General features: G+C 48.5%; 7 protein-coding genes across 7 annotated transcripts; 4 read left to right on the top strand and 3 right to left on the bottom strand.

Annotated features, from left to right (window-relative positions):
- Window positions 1-1158: 1158 nt before the first annotated feature.
- On the top strand, window positions 1159-1845 carry EDB91DRAFT_1256647 (uncharacterized protein; the record flags this gene model as incomplete). Its single annotated transcript, XM_041324202.1, has 5 exons — window positions 1159-1172; window positions 1228-1348; window positions 1380-1491; window positions 1542-1721; window positions 1781-1845. The coding sequence occupies 5 exons, from the start codon at window positions 1159-1161 to the stop codon at window positions 1843-1845; spliced, it is 492 nt and encodes a 163-aa protein (XP_041169171.1).
- A 4360-nt stretch (window positions 1846-6205) lies between these two features.
- EDB91DRAFT_1088556 (uncharacterized protein) lies at window positions 6206-7964 on the top strand (the record flags this gene model as incomplete). The annotated part of the gene is made up of 6 exons (XM_041316472.1): window positions 6206-6413; window positions 6646-6810; window positions 6858-6955; window positions 7015-7191; window positions 7267-7438; window positions 7651-7964. 6 exons carry the CDS (start codon window positions 6206-6208, stop codon window positions 7962-7964), a joined length of 1134 nt encoding a protein of 377 aa, XP_041169170.1.
- Window positions 7965-8725: 761 nt separating this feature from the next.
- Window positions 8726-9245, bottom strand: EDB91DRAFT_1256645 (uncharacterized protein; the record flags this gene model as incomplete). Its single annotated transcript, XM_041324201.1, has 2 exons — window positions 8726-9086; window positions 9139-9245. 2 exons carry the CDS (start codon window positions 9243-9245, stop codon window positions 8726-8728), a joined length of 468 nt encoding a protein of 155 aa, XP_041169169.1.
- Window positions 9246-10033: 788 nt separating this feature from the next.
- Window positions 10034-14093, top strand: EDB91DRAFT_1088555 (CHAT domain-containing protein; the record flags this gene model as incomplete). The annotated part of the gene is made up of 8 exons (XM_041316471.1): window positions 10034-10073; window positions 10132-10282; window positions 10334-10473; window positions 10521-10618; window positions 10675-12136; window positions 12219-13637; window positions 13820-13833; window positions 14001-14093. 8 exons carry the CDS (start codon window positions 10034-10036, stop codon window positions 14091-14093), a joined length of 3417 nt encoding a protein of 1138 aa, XP_041169168.1.
- A 1571-nt stretch (window positions 14094-15664) lies between these two features.
- EDB91DRAFT_1176681 (uncharacterized protein) lies at window positions 15665-16149 on the bottom strand. The gene is made up of 4 exons (XM_041320397.1): window positions 16074-16149; window positions 15994-16011; window positions 15904-15956; window positions 15665-15843 (listed from the first exon to the last, which is right to left on the bottom strand). The coding sequence occupies exons 1-4, from the start codon at window positions 16139-16141 to the stop codon at window positions 15818-15820; spliced, it is 165 nt and encodes a 54-aa protein (XP_041169167.1). The 5' UTR covers window positions 16142-16149; the 3' UTR covers window positions 15665-15817.
- Window positions 16150-16903: 754 nt separating this feature from the next.
- On the bottom strand, window positions 16904-17769 carry EDB91DRAFT_1018817 (uncharacterized protein; the record flags this gene model as incomplete). Its single annotated transcript, XM_041312528.1, has 4 exons — window positions 16904-17055; window positions 17108-17264; window positions 17315-17476; window positions 17530-17769. Coding segments are annotated over 4 exons (711 nt in total), but the record flags the coding sequence as incomplete, so codon positions are not given.
- A 2476-nt stretch (window positions 17770-20245) lies between these two features.
- On the top strand, window positions 20246-22736 carry EDB91DRAFT_1256641 (uncharacterized protein; the record flags this gene model as incomplete). The annotated part of the gene is made up of 7 exons (XM_041324200.1): window positions 20246-20571; window positions 20624-20702; window positions 20759-21076; window positions 21142-21919; window positions 21971-21977; window positions 22037-22284; window positions 22336-22736. The coding sequence occupies 7 exons, from the start codon at window positions 20246-20248 to the stop codon at window positions 22734-22736; spliced, it is 2157 nt and encodes a 718-aa protein (XP_041169165.1).
- Between the last annotated feature and the right edge of the window lie 2448 nt (window positions 22737-25184).

Below are 25184 nucleotides of genomic sequence, written 5' to 3'. Positions count from 1 at the left end.
TATTTCATCTGAATGCAGGATGTTATGTTTTGTAGCGTGAATTTCACTGTTTTGTGCAACAAATAATGTACTCCCTTTCGTCTCCCTCTCGGAGTGTCGAAATATAGAGTCATGACCTCCACTTATCATATTGTCATGCTCCGCAAGTGATCCTACAAGCTAACGACGTGCCACAGCGATGCCGGTCAAGAGTGTCTGAAGTAGTCTATTATCAGATCTAATCGATAGAATGAAGTAAGACACAAGCCTAATTTGATTGACGCGAATCATTTGCCGTGACATGGTCGCGTCGAGCTCAGAGTGTCACAAATATGCTTGTTTAACGGCTCATCCAAAGCAACAGCGCCTGGAGTACATAGAACAGGAACAGGAACCACAGGTGATCTTGAATAAAACGGAGTGGAGAGTTGACGGTATCGCTCCATGTTACAAATGTGATGACAGTCAGATGGACATGTGTTCAAAGACCAGTGAGGACCAACATACTGCAGTGGTCACGCTAACTGTGTACTTGGTGTTGTGCACCTGTACGGCGGACGATGCACTGTCACATGTTCGGAAGATCACCTGGAGAGTGTTACACATCTCGCCAGTCTTCTCTTATCGGATAGGCGAAGACTGGCGAGATGATAGGGATGAGGCAGGGGTGCCAACCACTATAGCGATGTCTCCGAACAGCAAGAGTATTTTAGATAGGAGGGATGGGAAGTGAGGTTGCGGGACGTCATCTCGAAATGAACCAGATATAATATTGCAATGATTGTGTGATCGTGCAGTGTGGTTTGAGTGCAGGTGGCAAGTGCATCCAATGATTCCAATGGTGGGACGGCAAGCTGGTGTGAGATCAAGTCGAGAGCGGAGAAACAGTCCTTGGTCAAATCAAGACTGGGTATTACCCGGGTGTAGGCGGTGATCTACACTATTCAACAAAATTTACGACAGGTGGATTCATCGAGAGCTGCTCTCCCTAGTCTTGAGCAAGTTAGATGTCGGATAAAAACAAGCTGATCTCTGGGTCAGGATGTTTTGGCTCGATTAGGATATTTGATCAAGAGGCTTTAAATTTGCACTTTACGATTCAGGATATCATACCTCAGGCCTGGCCCTCAATGTTGCTGCTTGGGTAAATCTAGAGCATCATCACTTATCTTCAGCAAAATGGCTTCCCGGAGGTTTGTTTTCGATTGGATATTTGTGAAATACAATGGAAGCTCATGCAATGTACAGATCGTCACTGCAATTTGTGCAAGACAAGACCACCGAATTTGATCTTGCAAAGAAATTTGGACGTGGCGCTTGGGACTGCCAGACGGATCCACCGGAGTATTGGGACCGGGGTGGCCACAAGGTTTGCTTCTTCCCTTGCAGTTGTTCGATAGTCAATCAATTGTATCCTCAGATCGTCGAACAGGCCTACCAGTAACCAAAAACTTCGACCGCTCGTCGCTTTTGTTTTGTATCTCGCCACAGTTTTGCACGATGTTGGACTCTGTAAGTTTGTTCTTTCAACTCCATATCTTTAAGACTTCACGTCGACCCAGATCCCCTGGCATATCTTACGGCAAATATGAACGGTTTGGAGGAAGACGTAGTTGTAATCCTTGAGGCTGCTGGCCTTACCGACCCTGACGTCGATGGCGTTCCTACATTCGGACAATGTACCCTCAAAATCTTGCCTATTGTTACTCCTCCATCCGCCTCAATCATCCTACTTCGACCGTGTACTTGTAAATGGTGATCTTGGCGTTGATGCTGATATACCAATTGGACTCGGACGTAGGTGCTTCTACTACCCTGTATAAGTGGGCCAAGAATCAGAAACCAGGACTATGGATGGGAGCTTGACGGGGAGGCTGAAGACCACGAGGATAAAGATGTAGATCGGGAGTTTGAGGGTGTCGTGGAAGAGGACAATCTTGGGCCTTGACATGAACAAGAACAAGCTCTGGGTCCAAAGCCCACCGTTCGCAGCAGGATCATTCGACACTGCCATGGGTGAGCTCATGTTGTCTCCCCATTTCGATCAGAGCACTCAATTACTTGACATGACCTAGCTTCTCAACTGACAGCTTGGCGTTGTGAAAAAGTTGCGCCCTTGAAGCCATTGTTCTTATCCATCCGTCGTTCGTTACACATCCATGTGTCGCTGATTTCTTCATTATCGCTATTATAACTGCACTTTCGGAGGAATCACGAGGATTTCGCCTGGACTGGTACTTCCTGTTGTCGCTCAGACGCTGCAGTCGATTCGCACGGAGCTGTCAGAAGGATACCGCTTCGTTTCTAGAAAAAAGTTGAGGCAGCGTTCTGGTTGGTGCTGCACGCTTGGTTGTCAGCATCAGTCGAAACGAGTAAGCGCTAGCAATTCTCTACTTCATATTTTCCCTCATCACTGTATTCAGGTTGGAATTCTCAAGTCCTGGGTTTGTAGATTATCGCGCCCGTCCTGCGCGAGATCATTCCCCCCAGAGCTTATTGACATTCTGGTAGTCAGCTAGAGAACCTTCATACAGGCCACAATACGACGATAGCACTCGGCTGTCGCTGCATTCAAGTGATAAATATAAAACACAGATACTCACCATCCGCGTCGACCATCTATTCATACAACACGCGGTCTTCCACCTCAACAACTAGCACACCGCCTTGCCATACCGTTAACTCTGCTCCCTCAGACCCTCGTCTCACCGATCAAGACTCCCACTGATGCTCACAAGACTATGTAATTCCTCTCCTGGGATTTGTACGCACGTTTGGCTTTGGAGGTGCACATACAGCTTTGGCCTGATGCAACGGGAGATGACGTCTCACTGTGGATGAGTTATTCGGTGATATTGCTGAACCATACGGTACATCTCCGCGTTCAACTTTTTATTGTCAGCTAATGATTGATTGGAGGTGGCAAGTCAGCAAAGACGGTGCTGAATCAATAAGATATAGGTCCCATCGACTTAGCTCGACTCGTGGATATCGGCAGTGGATATCTGGGGTCCTCGGGCGAAAGAAAACGGGTCGGGCTGGTCAGGCCCTATTGGCGAGACGGAAGGAGTCGATGAACGAACATAACGAAGGATTAAATACAAAGTTGTGACTCGCGGTGGTGCAAGCGAGATGAGCCAGCTCTGCTTGAGTTGGTCATGGAGAAAGTGCATATAACAAAACCACTAGGCCGTCCTGTGTATATGTCAACGATGACGATCCGTGCATTATTCTATACTAACATGTCCAGGTCTACCCCAAGTTGTTCTTCTATCCGACAGATTCCATGGCCCCACCCACGCTGTCGTGCTCAAACGTTTTGGAGAGCCAAGGATCAACGGGGCTGTCAAGACCTTCAGAAAATCGATGTCATGCTCATCTTGTGCCTGCTCAGCGCTGGACCAGAAGGAGCAGCGCGCCGCTCGTCCTGCTTGTGAATCGACCATTTCGGCATTGGTGAACAACGCTGAACATTGTGTCAACTGGGCTTCTGGGACTGCCGAGGCTTCGCATTCCTCGCCAGACTGGTCATTTCGGTGTTACACGTGTCCTAATACTCCTCTGTGTGGGGCCGTCCGACCTGAACCATGCTACAATTCTTCGGTAGAAAGTTCTACTGCCACGGTTTCGAGAGGAACGAGCATCTTTGTCACCAAAGCGAATTGCTCCCCTCATCGAAACTCACGGTCTTCAGGCCTGGGATCGATTACTTCTGGTATCCCACTCTCCACCGCTCATGTGTTGCTCGGAGATGAACCTACAGTACGGCCCTTGCCCTGACTACGGCCACCGTTGCCTACCCTCCATGCCACCCCCTGTTTCGCTGCTGGTTGCAGTCCTAAATCATGACACCTATTGCCTGCTTGGTTTCGCAATCAGTTCGTTTTCGCTTGGAATTCACCCTGCTTTGAATCTGCCATCTGCTTAGATCGCCGGCTCAGCATCATCGAATTTATCTTTCTCTCGCTTGCTTCTTACATAGTCCCCGGCACTGGATGCTACTGGTTTTTCAAGTGCGACGCAACTCAGATACTGTCTTCACACATTTGACCCCAAGGCATTCTTCGTTACCCGCATTCTGTCCCCCTGCTGCTTGTTAAGTCGTCACGAGTCTGCTGCCTCGCTCATTTTAAGCAAGCCACATTCTTTGATCTCGGCATGCTTTTTGGATGATCTATTCTATCCTCTTCCCGCCTAAATCACTGTGTCGTTTTAACACGCTGCAGGTTGAACGGTGCTTGGTTTTACGCCCACAGGTCTCTACTTACACTTCTCTCTTGCGTTTGGCTGCGAAAGACGTGTTTTTCATGTGTCAAGCGTAGGCGTGCTTGTCGTGCACGATGTTTGTGATGATGAAATTTTTGACTTGAGCATTTTCCCCCTACATTATGCATTACATGATTCTCCCAATAACATTTTAGAGCGAGCTTTGACCAACTACTAGTGATAACAAAAATAAGTAAACTGTGGCGAAAACGTCCTGGCGCATGACCAGTGCCCTGCATCTAATACGAGTACAAGACATGGATATCCGGGCATCTTGAAGGCAGAGGGTTCCGGCACCGATTAGACCCACTGCGCTGCTAGGAAGAAGATACTGCTTGAGTAAAGAATATTGGCATGCACTCATCGTATGTATGAAGGAGGCGTCACGGCTGAGCCAGTGAAAAGGGGGAAGATAGAGAAATGGATGCGATGTATGATTGAATTCCAGTATTGATGGGGCAATATTGGTGGCGACGCGAGCCTTTCTGAAAATATGGGAAGGGTGACATTAGCAATCGACCGGACGAACAGCAAGATGGATAATTAGACGTTGCATATCGAGGGCTTGCGCAAGTCTGAAATTGAACGACAGGGGGATATGGTGTTGCCTTTGGTGCAAGGTGACGGCCGAGATCAGAAGATCGGCGATGAACATATCTTATCCTCCAGGTGCGCTCGAGGTAGTGTGGTCGAACAGCTACTTGTCTTTGGTTCCAATACGTATGGCAGCGGTTCCGTGAGCTTGATTAGCGGGACAACAGATCTGTTCATTCTCCCGATGACTAGTGTTACACATCGCATATAATGACTCACCGTCCATCCTGTATTCCAAAGCTTCACCCGCACGAGGAAAAAAACCAGGATTCTTATTGCTCATGGTTGATGATGCCCTGTGACGTTTGGTACGTGTTGGGAACATTACTTTGGATGTCGGCACCAGGGAGTCGGTATGCAGGGTGCGTCGGGGAAAGTAGAAAAAGTCGTCCAAAATGCTGTATAGGCGTTCACCTATATCAACAAGAGCTGAAGTGAAAGAGGATAGGGCCGGACTCCGGAGACTCACCAGCATTCTTTATCGTTTTCAAATAACTCGTTCCAATTCGAAGGTCCCAGTGCGCTCCTCTCACATAATGATGCAATTGACAATGAACCAGATTCCTCAGGCTTGTCAATTCGGTGAGCAGAACGACACGAGGGGTGCACGATATGTTGCATATGGACATGGCATCAATGAGGATTACGGAATTGTTTGGCCTTGTCAAGATCCGAAGCTTGGCCAAGTGTCCTACCCCTCATTTCCCCAAAGTCTAACTCACAGCAAATTACCAGTAGTAGTACTGGAGCTCCTGGTAAAATTCTGCGTTTCTTGCTGCCAGCCGCGCTAGGTCGACAAACCAACAAATGCATCAAGCAACAACGAGGTGATACAAGTCCCTCACCGGCACCTCGGGCCTTGATCAGAGACACCGGCTCGCCATTCAAGCTTATTATACATCTTGGTCACTCAATGATATTCCATTATCTGCTGCATGAGTCGTTTTAGGCCTCCTTCGAGCTGTCAGACCGTCGCTTTTGTTTTCATGACTCCCGATTACCCTCTCCCTCTCATCAACTCAGTCCAACTCGTATTGACTTGAACCGACTTTTTCGCGGCTGTGGATTTCTATCATTTTCACCGCTTTTACGCACTATGAAATACACTGGTTTCTATCTATTCCCTTGCAGTCTACGTATGAGTAATACAAGAGTTGCAAGGCTGGGTCAGCATCATAAGGCACTCTGAGACTCGCATGTCTGCTCCAGCTTTGTTCATCCTTGGCCACTTTCGCTGATGACTGGCCGTGACATTGCCCACTTCTTTACCACAGGCTCTCCCGCTGCCATCTTTTCATCTCAGTGCTTAGTGGAACGAGAACCAGCATCTATCGTACCGAACACCCATCAATTGGAAATAATCGTAATGACCCGAACCCTCATCAATTTCTCCTCCCCCTCTCACCCACTGCAACTGAACTTCTTCCCCAGTCCTGATATCCACATCGCCGTCCTATCCTACCACTCATTCCGCCCACCGTCCAACCCATCTTTGATCCTCCGTGTCCCCTGTCGTTTGCTTCATCACGTTGTCATACCTGGTGACATGGATTATCAATCTACCAGACTTGAAGGTGGGTAACTCCGTATCACTTTGGCACTCGTTTCGTGATCTTCACACTCTATCTACAGTCATCAGTGGAAAAACCTCTATCCCCCCTCCTTCCGCATACCCACAGGCATTTGTGTCCATCAAACTCGACTCGACTCGACTCTGGAAATCAACTATCCGAGTCCCTTCATTCAACAGTTCTGTAGCGTGGGGCGATACCTTAACCCCGTAAAGCAATCCACCGAGCATATCAGATCCGAACTGGTCCTTGATTTGTGGGCCATCGCATGCGTCACCTAAATTATCGGTCGAGATAAGGGCATCTTTGGAATTCGGTGGAATGCTGGGCAATGGAGAACTCATTGGACAGCTTGAAATGTCTTGGGTTGAACCGCTCGGTCATGGAGATGAGCCTTTGGGTGAGTAACCTGCTTCTCATTCATGCACATCCACTAATGTGTCGTAGAACTGTCCTTCCCACTCGTTTATGGTGTTCACCCATCTCTCACGCTGAAGGCCGCTTTAGTGAATGTTGGTGGAAACAACGACGGTGAACTGTTGACTGTGAGTGACGCCAGCCTTTGCACTGTCGACTTCTCTTGACAGATCACAAACTTTATTAGTCCATCATTGACTGCGAGATCGCTCGAGAAACGGATGCGGGTCACACAAGATTTGCAGCACACGTGACTAGCAAGCCGGTCTCTGACCTGAATGATGCCGTGGAACATGTTGCGTTGGTTTTAGAGCGGTGGCCGGTCGGCCACCCTGACCAACCTCGCGTGCGCACGCTTTCAAGGGTACATTTGCAACGAGCTCCAAGACATCGACTCTACTACCTGTCTATTTCGCGACGCTCTTGCATTCGTCCGCAGGGCCACCCTGATTATCCATCATCTCTGTACCATCTCCTTAAAGCATTGATCTGGCGCTACAGCAAGGAGCCTGCCGCTATCGACCTCCGTGAATCTGCTCAAATCTCCCTCGAGCTACTACCTATCTGCCCAGAGGGCACATATCTTCGGACCATCGTGGCAGGGGCAAGTGGTATGGATTATGTAATCCGCACATGCAACAATCTTCCGATAGACGCATCCGATGAAGGCATCCACCTTCGACGAATCGTACTCGAGCTCTGTCCTTTGGGCCATGAATACCGTCCAGCTCCCTCTATAAGCTTTCATGGGCACTCGGTATACATTTTGGGTAATGTGGGAGCATTGTTGATATAAATGAGAGCATACAACTTGGTCGTGAAGCTGTTTCTCTGTGTCCCGAGGGACATCCTGATCGTGGTGTCTACTTGAATAACTTGGCTGTCTCACTCCGCTACTACCGCTTCCGTCACCAGGACAAATCTGATGACCTCGACGAGGCCGTCTCTCTGTACGAAGAAGCACTGTGCCTGAGCCCTGTTGGGCATAAATCTCGGGATCTACAATGGGGCGCCCTCCTCGACCGTTTCAAGCAACGCGGTGAGGTAGAATACATCAACACAGCTACCAGCCTCCGTCACGAGGCACTGACATTGCGCCCACCTGGGCATCAAGAACGTGATACCACACTTTCCTAGCGAAGGGCTAAGTGAACACGACGCCCCACCACAATAAAACATATGTTTTGAATCTCCTCCAAATATCACGCAATGTCGTTGGAAACACGTTGAAATTTCATTATCGATGAAGTACATGAACTCGTACAGCGAGGATGTATCACCTTGTAGTACTGCATTCGTGCGTCAGTTCCATGCGAACCCCCACCCACTCCCAAATCCTTGTGCTTCTGCATGAAACACGATGGAGATGAAAGTCTATGAGTGCGTCGAAGACCTAGGTTTAGCTCCGTCTTCACCGTAATCGTTCATGTTATGCAACATGCCTGCAAAGACCTGGGGCACGTACGATCATCAACGAGTGGTGCTAACGAAGTACCTTGCCAACAAATAGAGCGCTTACATCGTCCGTAAGGCCGGCCATTGTGAATCGCAACCCGCTATTCCACTCGTCTGGTATCAACAATTTAGCTTCCCGACAGTAAATTATACAGAGAGGCCGCTGGAACCGGCTATCGCAAAAAGTTTTCCAGTAGCCCATCCACGGCCACCTTGTTGAAATAAATCAGGGAAATCAGGACAGCATTATCTGCTGGTCTCGTCGACCTCGTTTCGCTGGAAAGAGTCAGCAAACGGTTAGTGTTCTGATACAACGCTTACCTGCAACATAATCCACAGATCAAGTCTACTTCATCATTGGGAAGTGTAGCTTGATACCCGAGTGACTCCTTCATATCGGTAAGTTATCCGTCGACAATCCATTGATGAGGCCTAGACCTCCTTCAAAAGATGAGCACCACAAAATGCTGCATATGAGAGAAAGGCAGCGCGTGCGTGGGGTAAATCTTTGCATCATCGACCATAGACTTCCTGGGTGTGTGTGTCGGGAAAAATGTCGGAGGTCTCACAGCAGTCGGGGCAGTAAGAGTGACCACTATAGCATTGTCTCCGAACAGCGAAAGTGTTGCAGGTGGAAGAGATGATGGGAAAGTGAGGTTATGGGACGTCGAAATGGGAAAGGTTATAACAGCTGTAGTTCTCAAGAATTGCGACATGGGATTCATCGAGAGGTGCTCTCCATGGCCAGTCTTGAGCTTGAGCTCGGCATGGACGTCACGGTTAAAAACAAGCTTATCTCCGGGGCTGGAAGTTTTGGCTTGATTAGGATATTCGATCGATCGGGAGCAGATCATACAACATCCCGTCCTGGCAGTCGGTCCACCTCTCCAGAACGACAATTATGTGGGATGCGCCACCTTTTCCACTGATGAAAATTGCTGCTAGCACCGGTTGCGACGACATTGAAATGCGTACATGTGATGATGTGGGACGTCCATGCCATGCCTTGAAGACCTACTGCAACATTCCCGACGCGAGTGTGAATTTACAGCAAGATCATATATTGAGTAACCCACCTTCTCAATAATGACAAGCGACGCGGATCGGCAATGAACTAGTTGCTTTGTCGATGCGCTGAGCAGAATAATATAAGGCATGGAGTTTTCACATATGGAGAAGGCACCAAGAAGGACAGGGAAGGTATCTATGACTCGGAGGACTCAGGACGTGAGCCACATGACTCTCTCGATCATCCTCTTCCATCTCATCAACTCAGTCCAACTCGTATTGACTTGAATCTGCTTCTTTTGCGGCTGCAGACTTCACCACTTTGCTAATATTGTACATACTACGAAATACATCCATTGCAGCGTACTAAATGACGCGTATGAGTGATACGAAAGTTGTAAGGCCAGGTCAGCACATGTCTGCTCCAGCCGACTGATCACCAGCAGCCTGGTTTAGCCACTTTCACTGATTACTGACCATGTCATCGGCCACTTCTTTACCACAGGCTCTCCCGTTGCCCTACTAAGTCTCATCTCTTGATATTGGCGCTTAATGGAATCAGCACTAGCGTCTATCATGCCGAACACTCATCAATACACGTGCGGCATGCCCTGCACCCTCCTCACCCTCTCATCCAATATCAACGGTCCCCATATCCCTACCCACCATCTTGTCCCATCGCTCATTCTGCCCACCACTCAGCTCATCCTTGATCCTCCGCGTCCTTCGTCGTTTGCGCCATCATGGCCGGTAGTTTCGACGACCAATGTATCAGACTCGAAGGTGGGTCACTTTATATCAACTTGGTATCCATTTTCTGACCTTGACGCTATATCTACAGTCATCAGCGGAAAAAACCTTCATGTTCTTTCCGAGCGTATACCTGCAGGCATCTACGTGTTCATTAAACTCGACTCGACTCGACTCTGGAAATCAGCCATTCAAGTTCCATCATCCAACAGTTATGTAGCGTGGGGCGATACCGCGAACCTGTAAGCCAATCCTTTCAAGCCCGATTTTGAGAACTGATCCTTGGTTTGTAGACCATCACATGCGTCACCTCAAGTATCGGTTGAGATAAGGGCATCCTTAGAGCTCAGTCGGATGCTAGGCAATGGAGAACTTATTGGAAAACTTAAAATGTCTTGGGATGAACTGCTCGGTCACGGAGATGAGCCTTTCGGTGAGTAACCTGCTTCTCATTCATGCACATCTACTCATGTGTCGTAGAAATGTCCTTCCCACTTGTTCGCGGTGTCCACCCATCTGTCACGTTGAAGGCTGCTGCTGTGAATGATTGCGGAAACAACAACGGTGAACTGTTGAACGTGAGTGACGCCAGCCTTTGCACTGTCAACTCCTACTGACAGATCGCAAACTATAGCTCATCGTCGACTGCGAGATCGCTCGAGACACTGATGTGGGTCACACAAGATTTGGTGAATATGTGACAAGCAAGAGGGTCTCTGACCTGAACGATGCCGTGGCACATTTTGAGTTGGTTCTAGAGCGGTGTCCGGTCGGCCACCCCGACCGCGCAGCTGCACTGACCAACCTCGCGTGCGCACGCCTGAAAGGGTACATTTGCAGGGATCTTCAAGATATCGACTCTACTACGTGTCTATTCCGCGACGCTCTTGCATTGCGTCCGCAGGGCCACCCTGATCGTCCGCTATCCCTCTATTACCTCACTGAAGCGCTGACCTGGCGCCACAACGAGGAAAAGACAGCTGCCGACATCCGCGAATCTGCTCAGATCTACCATGAGCTACTGCCACTCTGCCCAGAGGGCACCTATCTTCGGAGCATCGTGGAAGGGGCTAATGGCGTGGATTATGTAATTAGCGGATGCAACAATCTTCCGATAGACGCATCCGATGAAGACATCCGCCTTCGACGAATCGTCCTCGAGGTCTGTCCTCAGGGCCATGAACACCGTCTCAACTCCCTCTATAAGCTTTCATGGGCACTCGGTAAACATTTTGGGCAACGTGGGAGCATTGTTGATATAGACGAGAGCATACAACTTGGTCGTGAAGCTGTTTCTCTGTGTCCCGAGGGACATCCTGATCGTGGTGTCTGCTTGAATAACTTGGCTTTCTCACTCCGCTACTACCGCTTCAGTCACCAGGGCAAATCTGATGACCTCAACGAGGCCATCTCTCTGTATGAGGAAGCACTGTCCCTGAGCCCTGTTGGGCACAAATCTCGTGATACACTATTGGACAACCTAGGAGGCGCCTTCCTCGACCGTTTCCACCAACGCGGCGAGGTAGAAGACATCAACAGAGCTATCAGCCTCCATCGCGAGGCACTGACATTGTGCCCACCTGGGCATCAATATCGCGACACCACACTTTCCAACCTTGCCCTCGTGCTCGACACCAGATATGACAAATCACATGCCAACGAGGATCTTAACGAGGCCATCGAGTTGTACCGTGAATCAATTCGGTTAAAGCGGCATGATGATCCAGGGCGCCATAGAACTCTTTACAATTTGAGCTCAGCACTCTGCTCTCGTTTCACGAGAACTCAGAACATTGAAGATGTTGAGGAGGCCATTGAGCTCTGCCAAGAATTATTGGCGGCTTTGCCATCACTGCACCCAGACGGGTACTACAGCTACATGTGGCTGCAGGAGGCCTATCTGTCTCGTTACCGAGTGCAATGCAATTTGGCTGATTTGTCACTCGCAGTTGAAAACTTCAGATTGGCGTCAAGGCATCCCACTCAAGGCTTACCACAACGCATCGTTACAGCATTTAATTGGACTGTAGCAGCAGAGCAGCATGGCCATGGATCTGCACTGGAGGCCTACACGACATTCTTCGAGCTTCTTGACAGTCATCTGGCCACAAGATCATCTGCCACTTTCACGGCATGAAGCTGCTGCCGCCTTCCACTATGCTAGAACACTCCCTGTAGATGCATCATCATGTGCCTTACGCCATCATAACGTGGAAAAGGCTGTCGAACTCGTGGAGCAGGGCCGTGGCCAGCAGTGGTCACTGGCGTCTCGGCTCAGGACTCCAGTCGAAGAACTCGAATCAGCAAACCCAAAACTGGCTCACGAGTTTTCGGAGCTGAGCAAGCGTGTTTCCGATGCTGCTCAGGGTTCTGCAGCAATCACCGACAGAGCTGCTGCTGATCAGGCAGCAATGAAGTACAGGAGGTGTACAGAGCAGTGGGAAGCTGCAATGGGCAAAATCCGCAACATTCGAGGTTTCTCGCGGTTCCTCCTCCCGCTATCATACGAAGACTTGCAAGCGGCAGCGTGCGACGGCCCAGTCATAATTCTCATTGCGAGTGAATATTCGTGCAATGCCATCATTGTCCCGACGTCAGGGGTGCCCCATCATGTTCCTTTCCTCTCTCTCACTCTCGCAGATGTCGAGAAACTCAAATACGACTTCGCGATGGCGATACGACATGCATCACTGATGGGCCCAACAGAGTCGAGGACAGACCTGATAGTACTCTTGCAGAAGATATGGGATGAGATCATGCTACCGATCGTCGACGTACTACTTGGGCATGATCTCAAAGTAAAGCACCGCTCTCGAATATGGCTGTGTCCTACTGCAGCCTTCACATCCATTCCTCTCCATGCAGCTCATCCATCTCGAACGAAAGCAGATGGAAGTGGGCGGGAATTATCCCTCGAGGATACCTTCATTTGCTCCTACACGCCCACACTTTCCGCTCTCATCAGATCTCGACAGGCGATGAAGACGCGTGCGACGAGTCCATCCTTCGTGGCGATTGGGCAAAGTCAGCCGGGCGCAGGGCAAGGCACGGCGCTCGCCGCTGTCGACAGCGAGCTTGAGCTCGTCCATACACTCCTCCCCCCCAATGCCAAGTTCACCAGTCTTTCGGGAGGAGAAGCTACACAGGCCGGTGCACTCGATGCTTTGCAACGCAACACCTGGGTGCACCTGGCTTGTCACGGCAAGCAGGACCGTGAGCAACCTTACAATTCACGGTTTGCCATGAGAGACAAACCTCTCACCCTCCTTGACATCATGGAGAATGACACTCCGCAAGCTGAATTCGCATTCTTATCGGCGTGTCATACCGCTGTCGGCGATGAAGAGACGCCCGATGAGGTCATCCACCTCGCAGCTGGCCTACAGTTTTCAGGGTTCAAGAGTGTGATTGGCACGCTGTGGGTGGTCGATGATGAAGTCGTCAAGCACGTTGTTGAAGCATTCTACGAGAATATGTTCAAAGACTTGAAAGATGGTGTCTTGGACTGTACGAAGGCAGCCAAAGCACTCAATTATGCTACGCATGGGGTGAAGAAGTTGGTGCCGCTCGAGCAGAGGATTGTTTTCATTCATATTGGTGTGTAGTGCTTCATCTGGTACAGATTTACATGTTGTTAGTCTTCGATTCCCTTTCATCCCTGTCTTTGTTAACGGTATAGGAATTTTCGTGTGCTTTTAGCTGACTTTTCTCGCAATCTCTCTCTACTGTAGAGTCTTTGGTAAATTGATCAGATTCGAAATATTTTGTTTGTCGTGTAGGTGCTTTTGCTCGAGTACGTACAACACGACTGTCCCTGTGCTACGTAGTACGAGTTGACCTTCCACTCATTCAATCCAAGTCATTCTCCACCTCTTAAAGCCTAAACACACCTGGAGGGCGCCGTTTTCTCGATGTCAAATACCGGGCGAAAAAAAAAGATGCGCTAGTGATAGCCTATAGGTCGCCCTGACCGAGTGGAGAGTGATGTCCACGCAGACAGAATTGATCGTGTCGCTCAATATCCTTCTCTTCCGAGTTGAGATAGACCTCTGATCGTCGAGGTCGAAGCGCTTGAGTACATACAACAGAAGCAGGAACCGCAGGAGATCTTGAATAAAGCGGAGTGAAGAGTTGACGGTATCGCTCCATGTTACAAATGTGATAAAAGTCGGATGATGATCGTAATACTCATATGGCTGATTATCAGCATCGACTTTGATGAACATGGACGATCAAGTTCATGATGAGGTCTTGGAGGACATGTTTGGCGCTGGAGACGGGGAGGATTCTGGGATGAGAAAGGCTTTGTAACAGCAAGCATGCAGCTACCGACTCGGACGAACCTCAGCCAACACCTTAAAGTATCGAGGGAATTATGCTGAGCGTCCGTTCTGACTCTACTGCCAATGCTGCACCAGACGCGACTGAAAGGTTCTGGTCCCTGAAGCATGACGGTGATAATGATGTGGAAGCTCACATGTACCGACGTCCGCGCGCACGTAGGAGCTCAGGGGGACATCCAGACCGCAAACTGAGTGAACAATGTGCAGTTTTGCGGAGGCCGTACCACAGACCCGCAGAGTGGGACGGACTGAGAAGGGTGATCAATGTGCTAGCGAGAGCTGTAGCGAATAGCGCACGGACGCGAGCTGGATAAGGAAAGAGCAAGAAAGTCGCATCTTAATATCGGAAACGCCATACCTGGGGTCCAGTGGTGATGTTCTTACTTACCAACTTGGTCACAACGGCTGATCACGAGCCTCGAGGTGACGAATTAGACTTTCACTAAGCTCACCCGGATTGAATGATGTACATAATTCAGGGGTACTCGGGACAGCAGAATGTCGAGCCTGCACAAGATACACATATGAACAATGTTACAATTGCAGGTTGGATGACAAACTCACTCTCGTTCCCTCCTATCTCACCAACAATGAATTGAGATCGAGGGTGTTCTTACAAACCAGAAGTACAACATGATCACAGGACGGCAAGATAATCAGATCATTGAGTCCGCGTCGGGAACCTCATTTGCCAGTCAGGTCTCTATGTCCCGTTTGCGGTGTTACGGATGGTGTTAAGATGGAGCTCGCCTGGATTCAATATTGAATGACTTACCATGGTTAATATCCAGGGGTGCATGTGGGGCTCGCCGGCGCAGCAGAATTGCCGAGCCTGCACAGGACGCACATGAGAATAATGTTGTAATCATTGTTTGAAGATCACTCACTTTCATTCCCTTCTATCTCACCAACAACGAATCGAATAGCGTCATGTCGTTCATGGTCGAGGGTGTTCTTACAAATCTCAAGTACAAGAACCTCGTACGTGTTAACGTTGGAGAACAGTATGATTGTTGTGGCCACGCTTGCGGCGGCACAAGTCGACGTTAAAGACAAACTGCAGGGGCCACTCCAAAACAAAGGGTCTCTCAAATACGTCGGATGGGGTATCTATCTGTCTGCGAGATCAAGCGAATCTCGCGATTTTCTAGGCTTGCAATGAAGAGGTGATCAGCACCCCAACAAACATTTATATCTGACATAGAAAATTCAGTGTTGGCTAAATGCGACAGCGTCCTCACTAGTATAAGGCCTCTGGATGGGCCTCCGAGGTGTTGGCCATCACGATCGAGAGTTCAACGCTCAGCATTAACTGCTCCCACACTCGTACCTTGCACGATTTGACAGCAAGTCCATGAAATAAACGGCTATTCGACTCTGCGGTAAAACCGACCTAGAAAGGACCGATCTCAAGCGGCGTACGGATTGATCAGCTTATCGAGCTAGGCATGACTGACGGACTGATTCGGATGAGAACTCATCCGTCGGGATGTCGTCTATCGAGCGGATATATGACTCACTCCACATGACCTCACTGTGATCCACATCACAAACTTTGAGCATGCGCGACAGCCTCTGTGACAATGCGAATACTAGTTCCGAGCAGGTACTGGCACATGGCCAAATGTCTGTATGTGCGAGTTAGTGAAAAGTCATACGCGTGATAAGTAAAACGTGCAGAGATACTCGCCCGCAATCTACGATCGCGATATTTGCCTCCTGATCCTGGCATATCATACATAGACCCGAACGCTCCATGAATGTCGTTTTGGGAGAAGAATGGAGCTGAGGTGATGACAAAGACGGCGAGGTATGTTGATGTGCATCTCGACCTTCTGGGCAGAGTTTTCTGGGCCATGCACATGCATCATGATGCATGCATCAGGAAAAAACCCTTTGACTACACGGAGCTACATAGTATGTGTATTAGCTGTAGCTCAATGTGTCAAGTCCTTACTACACACAGCTACATATTCACACGGCTAGCTACATAGTGCTACATATTCACATGGCTAGCTACATAGCGCTACAGCCACTACTGTAGCAACCAGCTACAGGCGCTATACCCTACTACAGACTAATACAGGTGCTATATAGTACAACAGGAGTAGGCATATACAAGCTACAGCTAGCTACACAGTCCGACTACTATAGATCTATACATGCTACAGCTAGCTACACAGTCCTACTACTATAAATCACACTCGAACCAAAAACAAATGAAATCAATTATATTCAAGGTGCACAACCATGCATACACTCGCGAGAATCCAGCGGCCTCGTAAAACATTAACATTGACCGTCACCGACTTGTCCATCTTCACTATCATCCCCTCACGCTTCCCGAGTCTCAAGTTCATACTCTCGTATTGCATCATCGAAAACCTCGTCTGCGAACCTATCAACATTCTCTCCTGTGCTGATTGGATTGACACCAGCATGGAACCTACCAATCAATATTAATTAGAATCACGATCCACACAAGTACCTAGACACTCACCGGGCGACGTCGAGAAGATTGTCAGTAATTCTACCCAGTAGTTTGTAGGCAGCCGTCCGCTCATCAAAAAGTCGCAAGGACTCGAGGTGCACCAGGTAGATGGGAGAATAAGTGATGGATGCGAATTTAATGTCTTCCCTCACTCCTGTGATCCACTCGTCAATACAACATTCTATCTGTTATAATTCAGCTGCCACGCCTAATATCAGATGGCTCGATGATACTGACCACTGTGAGTACAAGCGCCATCATCTTCACAGGCAAAGGCTCGAAGTATTCAGCATAGACTATGCCTTCGTCAACACAGTTCGCAAACCACATGTCATTTATCCCTGACTGGATTAAATCAGATTTGTATACGCCAGATTTCATTTCCCAATCCTATAACTCGCCTGGTCAGACAACAACTAACAAAGATCAAGCAGACATACCTTAAAAACAAAGGACGCCCCTTCCTTGAGTCGCTCGGCCAAGTTACGGTTTGCTTGAATCGCCCCGATAGACCGGCTTGCGCGGAAGCCGTAAAAGGTGGCTGTGAGACCCCGCATTTTCGTCTTGAGTTCCCCGCGTACATGTGAGGTACGTCTCGTCATCTATACAGCAAACATAACATCAACCGGGGACACACAATGTGCTGATTGCTCACCATTTTCACTAATGAAGGCATTAGTTGGACTGTAACTCCAGCCACAGCAGAACCCTCACGCCACGCACGCCTGGCTAGCTTAGTCTCGATGATGAGTGACTCGGGAAAAGGCGTTTGAGTGACGATTAGACACCGGTAAATGGATGTGGCCGTGGTGAGGACATCCTTAGTTATCTTGTCATAATCCCCGGCCCTCAATTGTCCGTTCGAACCTTTGATGATCTTGGGTATGGTTTCCTCAATGGTGTCCTCCTGTTTGAATCTGGGGACCTCCCAGATAGACATGGTACTTTCCTTATGGGTTTGGCTGCCATCGCTATCTTTGTCGTTGTCGTTGTCTTTGTCGTTGTCGTTGTCGTTGTCGTTGTCGTTGTCGTTGTCTTTGTCGCTGTCTTTGTCGCTGTTGTTGTCGCTGTTGTTGTCGTTGTCGCTGGATGGGTGAACACGTAGAGAAGCTGCGTAAAGATAGTCAGTACAATTCCACCCCAGCTAAGATTGAGTACCTTTGTTCGAGTTGGTAATGGCCTTACTCGACTTTGTTGGTCCTAAGATGACAGGAGGTGTTTTGCTGGCACTAAATGTGAGAGCCCACGGTGTCGGAGCTACCCTGCGATGCGAGAACTATTGTGTAATTGTGAGCACTTGAGTACGTGGAAGAATATGAACCTGACCATGGTGTCTTCGTCCTGGTCAATGTCGCTCAGCAGATCAGCGGGCTCAACTTCAAAGTCTTGAGGATTCGTCCGGTATTTAGTACGCAGCGCCTTTACTTTGTGCCTCTTTGCCTTGGCTTCTTCGGCTTTCTTACGGTCTGGACCTCGACGAGATTTTAAAACAGTTGAGTAGAGATAAGCCCAACATGCGTTAAGAAAAGACACAGAGTTGCTTACTTCGATAAGTTTCTTTTTCGGTTGGGCGACAGGTGACGAACTGCTTGCGGTGCGTCCAGCGGTGGATACCATCTCCGCACATAGGTCATGCTGGGCTTGCAAGATTGCCTGTTCCCTTCGAGAGGCGATATTTCCTGCCATGATTGAGGGTAGGAAGCAACAAAATCAAAACTGGAAAAAGTACCTTTTAAATACCCTTGCCACGGTGTGTGATCAACAGAGCACATTGACTTCTGTTGATTTCGAAGTTAGAGTTTGCATCTGACCAAGCAAAGTCAACGCAACAGCATAAAAACAGCGAGAAAACGATCGAAAACGAACACCCACACCAGACACTACCAAATGCATTAAAATGCCCCAATAGTAAGTGGCCAGCTCGTCAGAGACTCACCATGCATTGACCAAGGTCCCAGTTCGGTCTTCTCGGCACTCAGCGAAGATAAAGAAAATGTTCTTGAAGTCACCCAAAAGTGGGTTGCTCCGAGAAATGTCATGACCCGCAGCTGACCATTGAGTAGGCTCATACCTCCTCCAAGTCGGCCGTTCCATGTGGTCAAGGCTCCAGCGCGGGCTAAGGAGGTACCACGTCCTCCTGGTACACCAGAGCTTCATTTTCCATTGCAACCAGTTTCGTCAGACTCCAGGACCCATCATGGCTTCTCAGACTTACCTGCGAACCCTTGTCTTAGAACGCTGGGATGCGGAGATCAGGCGTTGTGATGACGCGTGCAAAGCACAACTCGCCGAACGCATCACAGGGCCAGTGACCTACCAGTCACTTATCCGAGAGTTGATAATTGGGCGCTGGTGCGCTGAGAAGCAGCGGTGCCAGGAGGCACAAAAATTCAACTATTGGAACTCCTCCTTGCAGCTCATGGTATCACTACCCTGGTTTAGTCTGTAGCAGTTAGTCGGGGTTGAAAAGTGGTGTTAGTCAGGGTTAGTAACCTAGGCCAACAGGTATTTGAAATGAGAAAAAGTCCAACAGAAAAGCTATGCGAGGTGTTAGCACAAGAAGAATAAGTTAAAGACAGCGAAGGACGTCAACACCAGAAGGATAAGTTAAAGACAGCAAAGGTGGAGCAATAGAAAAGCCATGCGAAGCGTGAACAAGGTGGCACAAGGCATTTGAAATGAGAAAAAGAGCAAAAGATAAGTCATGTGAGGCATGAACTCAAGCAGAATATGCAAATGACAGCGAAGGACAAGAAAAAGATAAGCCATGCGAAGCGTGAATGTAAGGAGGACGAGCAAAAGAAAAGCCATGCGAATCATGAACGAGCAAAAGATAAGCCATGCGAAGCGTGAATGAAAGGACGAGCAAAAGAAAAGCCATGTGAAGCGTGAACGAGCAACAGATAAGCCATGTGAAGCGTGAATGTAAGGATGAGCAAAAGATAAGCCATGCGATGCGTGAACGAGGGGGCAAGGTGAACAAGAGCAATTGGGACCAGCGAGGCGAACAAGAGCAATTGGGACCTAACAAATGGAGTTGTGAGACAGCGAGGCGAATAAGGGCAATTGAGACTAACCAATGAAGGGTTAAGGCCTAGCAGAGTAGATGAGGGGAACAATCTAAAGGAAGAGGTCAAAAGGAAGTTGGACGGGGATTAATGATGACGCACAGTTATATCCATGATTGCAGTCAGTGTTTGTAGTTGGTCGTTACGTGCTGGTAAACAGGGTATTAGGATCTACATGGTGAAGTTTGCAACGACGAACCAATAATGTCTCACTGTACGTTTTGTGGTAAGGTAACATCTACGGCTGGGGGGCTCAAGAGGCATATCGTGGGGCATCCTGCATGCCAAAGGGAGTGGTTATCAATGATTGAAGATGCAGATGTGGAGGACTTCGATGCACCAGACACAGCACCAGGTGATGTTCATGACACACCAGACACAGCACCAGGCGATGTTCACATGCGCTTGTCACCAGATGTGGACCACAACCCTACAGTTAGGAAAAATCGTCGGGTTACTGTCGAAGAAGTCAATGACGTGGACGCAACATCACTCACCAATAATGGCCGGTATTTCGAAACGCAGCCAGGCGCGGGCTGGGCGCAGCACCAAGGGGAGACCGTGTTTGAAAGGTATAGGAAAGAGCAACACGAAGTGGGCGAAGAACCGTGGGCACCTTTTGAGAATGCGTGAGTGTTCAATCAGTGTGGCCAAGCATATACTGAAAAGACGACTTGCCAGAGAAGAGTGGAGTCTAGCCCAATGGCTAGTCAAAAATCTTGGCCAAACTCAGACCGATGAATTCCTGAAACTACCCACAGTATGTTCCAAGCGTTGATCAAAGATTTGAACTCACCATGTTGATATGTGTACTAGACTCAAAACCGCTCAAAACTTCCCTTTCACAACAATCGTTCGTTCTTGCAAAGGATTGATGAACTCCCGCATGGTCCAGCGTGGAGTTGTAATATGGTTACCGTGCGCGGTAATCGTGAGGACGAGAATGGAGAGTTATTGGAAGAACAAGTCGAACTATGGAGTCGAGATCCAGTTGAATGTGTGAAGGAGTTGATTGGGAACCCTTCTTTCCAGGTGGATATGGCCTATAACCCAGCCAGAGCTTTTTCAGATCCTGCGGGGGAGCATAGAGTTATTGATGAAATGTGGACGGCAGATTGGTGGGTGGAGAAACAGGTAAGCTTGTGCCATCGAGGAATAAAATGAACTGACCGGACTGACCTTTTGCTGTCATGGCGCAGAAAGCTTTACCTGATGGTGCCACAATAGCTCCCATCATTCTAGCATCTGACAAAACCTCATTGTCCCAATTTCGAGGGGACAAGACTTCGTGGCTGGTGTATATGTCTATCGGCAACATTGCCAAAGCAAAAAGGCGTCAGGCGTCTGCACGAGCAACTGTGCTCATTGGGTACTTACCCGCATGTAAACTCGACTGCTTTACTCCTGATGCGCGCTCCTTAGCTGGGCATAGACTCTTCCATCATTGCATGAGTCTGCTTCTTCATCCTCTCATCGCCACTGGAAATGATGGTGTGGATATGGTATGCACAGACTCGTGGATTCGACGTGTCTATCCGATTCTGGCCGCATATGTCGCGGATTTCCCGGAGCAGTGTTTGGTGTCCTGTTGTAAGGAGAATCGATGTCCGAAGTGCCTCGTGGGAGCGAAGGAGCAAGGAGAGGTATTGGACTCAGAGATGCGTGATCCTGAGTTCACAAAAATTATATTGGAAAGGCGCAAGAACGGTCAGCACCCACCAGAATTCGAGGAGAATGGGCTACGTGCCATTTACAAACCGTTCTGGGCTGACATGCCTCACTCTGACATTTTCCTCGCATTCACACCGGATCTGTTGCACCAAATTCATAAAGGCGTGTTCAAGGATCACCTAGTTAAATGGTGTGTTGAGATTATCGGGGAGGAAGAAATGGACGCACGATTCAAGGCTATCCCTGATTATCCCGGACTTCGCCACTTCAAAAAGGGTATATCAACTGTGAAGCAATGGACGGGAAGTGAGCATAAAGAAATGCAAAGAGTTTTTATAGGCTTACTTGCTGGAGCAGTGCCTAGGTATGTGTGAGACGAGTCTTGATGATGCTTGTTGCTGAGCGCTGAGCCATGGCTGGCAGTCGGGTATTGGTGGTGGTGCATTCAATTCTCGATTTCTCGTATTACGCTCAGCTGCAAATTCACACGGCCGATTCGCTTGAGGCTCTACAGGCTGCGTTGTCAGGATTTCACGCAAATAAGGATGTCCTCAAGGAACTCGCGATACGTGATCATTTCAATATACCCAAATTACACCAACTCACCCATTATGCCCAGTCCATTTCATTGTTTGGTGCAGCTGACAAGTTTAACACAGAACTCCCTGAGCGTTTGCATATAGATTTTGCAAAAGAGGCTTACCGTGCTAGCAATAAATGAGATTACGAGCAACAGATGGTTTTGTGGCTTCAACGCCAGGAAGCCGTCTTCTCACGCGGCAAATACATTGATTGGCTATTGCAAGAGCCTGCAGGTGGGACGGACTCGTGCTCGCACTCCGTTTCGGATTCAGATTCAGAATCGGACTCAAGGTTAGAAGAAGCAGAGGCTGCTATTACTCGTGCGACACCCGCAAATAAATTTGCAGCGACTCACATCCTCGCCAAGATACCTTCGCATCCACACCAATCCGTTCAAAATCTGGTCCACGCACATGGTGCAACAGATTTTCTCCCAGCTCTCCAATCGTTCCTTGACACAAATCTCCCGAATAACACCATCGTTCCAGGCGTTCACGACCGTTTTGATATCTATAGTCAAGTCGTCATCGTGACCACATAATGCAGTAACATATACCCGTCTCAGACGGGCAGCCGGGCGTGACAATGTACCAATAGAGACGGGCCACCCGGTGCCGGCCCATGGCAATAATTGTACCGTGTTAGACGAGTGGGCCGAGGGGGTGGAGTGTCCAAGGCAAACGGATGGGCCGGGTGTATATAGTATAGATGGTAGTATAGCAATGTACTATATAGGAAATTATGAATAGTAGTAGTGAATCCAGTGTGTGATAGATGAGTGGGCCGGAGGAATGGAGTGCAATATAGACGAGTGGGCCGGGGAACTGGGGTGTGATGGAGACGAGTGGGCCGGTAAATGAGGTGCAATGGAGACGAGTGGGCCGGTACATAAGGTGCAATGAAGACGAGGGGGCCGGAGAATAGGGTGCAATTGAGACGAGTGGGCCGGTATAGCAGGTGCAATGGAGACGGGTGGGCCGGTATAGCAGGTGCAATGGAGATGGGTGGGCCGGTAAATATGGTGCAATTAAGACGAGTGGGCCGGTATAGCAGGTGCAATGGAGACGGGTGGGCCGGTATAGCAGGTGCAATGGAGACGGGTGGGCCGGTAAAGGAGGTGCAATGAGGACGAGTTGGCCGGTGTTATTGGGTGCAATGAAGACGAGTCGGCCGGTGATATGGGGTGCAATGAAGACGAGCTGGCCGGTGATATGGGGTGCAATGAAGACGAGTGGGCCGGTGATATGGGTGCAATGAAGACGGGTGGGCCGGCATTATAGGGCGCAATGGAGATGGGTGGGCCGGTGATATAGGGTGCAATGAAGACGAGTGGGCCGGTGATATGGGGTGCAATGAAGACGGGTGGGCCGGCATGATAGGGTGCAATGGAGACGGGTGGGCCGGTATTATGGGGTGCAACAACGACCGGTATTTATGTAACCGGTTGCTTGTGGTAACATAGCACTCAATCCGGCGATTCCACCGGTGGTCTGATCATGTAAAATGGTTAAGATTTGACAAAGTTATGAGCCCCACAAGGGAAAGCCATAAATTTAGAGGATATTATGATATATTGTATCTAGACCATTGCAACCGGTATTTTTTGACCGGTATTTACATGACCGGTTGCTTGTGGTAACATAGCACTCAATCCGGTGATTCCACCGGTGGTCTGACCATGTAACATAGTTAAGATTTGACAAAGTTAGGAGCCTTACAAGAGAAAGTCACAAAGTCAGAGGATATATGATATCTAGACCATTGTGACCGGGATTTTTCAACCAGTAGTTATGTGACAAGTTGCTTGTGGTGACATAGCACTCAGTCCGGTGATTCCACCGGTGGCCTGACCATGTAAAATGGTTAAGATTTGACAAAGTTATGAGTCTTACAACAAGAGAAAGTGACAATTTCAGAGGATATATCATGTCTAGACCATTGTGTCCGGTATTTATGTGACCGGTTGTTTATAGTAAAACATAGCACTCAATCTGGTGATTCCACTGGTGGTCTGACCATGTAAAATGGTTAAGATTTGACAAAGTTATGAGCCCTACAAGAGAAAGCCATAAATTTAGAGGATATTATGATGTATTGTATCTAGACCATTGCAACCGGTATTTTTTGACCGGTATTTACGTGACCGGTTGCTTGTGGTAATGTAGCACTCAATCCGGTGATTCCACCGGTGGTCTGACCATGTAAAATGGTTAAGATTTGACAAAGTTATGAGCCTTACAACAAGAGAAAGTGACAATTTCAGAGGATATATCATGTCTAGACCATTGTGACCGGTATTTATGTGACCGGTTGTTTCTAGTAACAGTACTCAATCCGGTGATTTCACCGGTGGTCTGATCATGTAAAATGGTCAAGATTTGACAAAGTTATGAGTGCTACAAGAAAAAGTCACAAATTCACTGGCAGAGGATATATGATATCTAGACCATTGTGACCAGGATTTTTCAACCGGAAGTTATGTGACCAGTTGCTTGTGGTAGCATAGCACTCAATCCGGTGATTCCACCGGTGGTCTGATCATGTAAAATGGTCAAGATTTGACAAAGTTATGAGTGCTACAAGAAAAAGTCACAAATTCACTGGCAGAGGATATATGATATCTAGACCATTGTGACCGGGATTTTTCAACCGGAAGTTATGTGACCGGTTGCTTGTGGTAACATAGCACTCAATCCGGTGATTCCACCGGTGGTCTGATCATGTAAAATGGTCAAGATTTGACAAAGTTACGAGTGCTACAAGAAAAAGTCACAAAGTCAGAGGATATATGATATCTAGACCATTGTGACCAGGATTTTCAACCGGAAGTTATGTGACCGGTTGCTTGTGGTAACATAGCACTCAATCCGGCGATTTTACCGGTGGTCTGATCATGTAAAATGGTCAAGATTTGACAAAGTCATGAGCCCTACAAGAGAAAGTCATGAATTTAGAGGATATATGATATCTACAGTATTGTGACCGGGAT

This window comes from Suillus paluster, assembly GCF_016628075.1.
Source record: "Suillus paluster strain FC165 chromosome Unknown EDB91scaffold_206, whole genome shotgun sequence".
Classification (NCBI taxonomy): Eukaryota; Fungi; Basidiomycota; class Agaricomycetes; order Boletales; family Suillaceae; genus Suillus; species Suillus paluster.
This window is presented reverse-complemented; position numbering and strand designations above follow the sequence as displayed.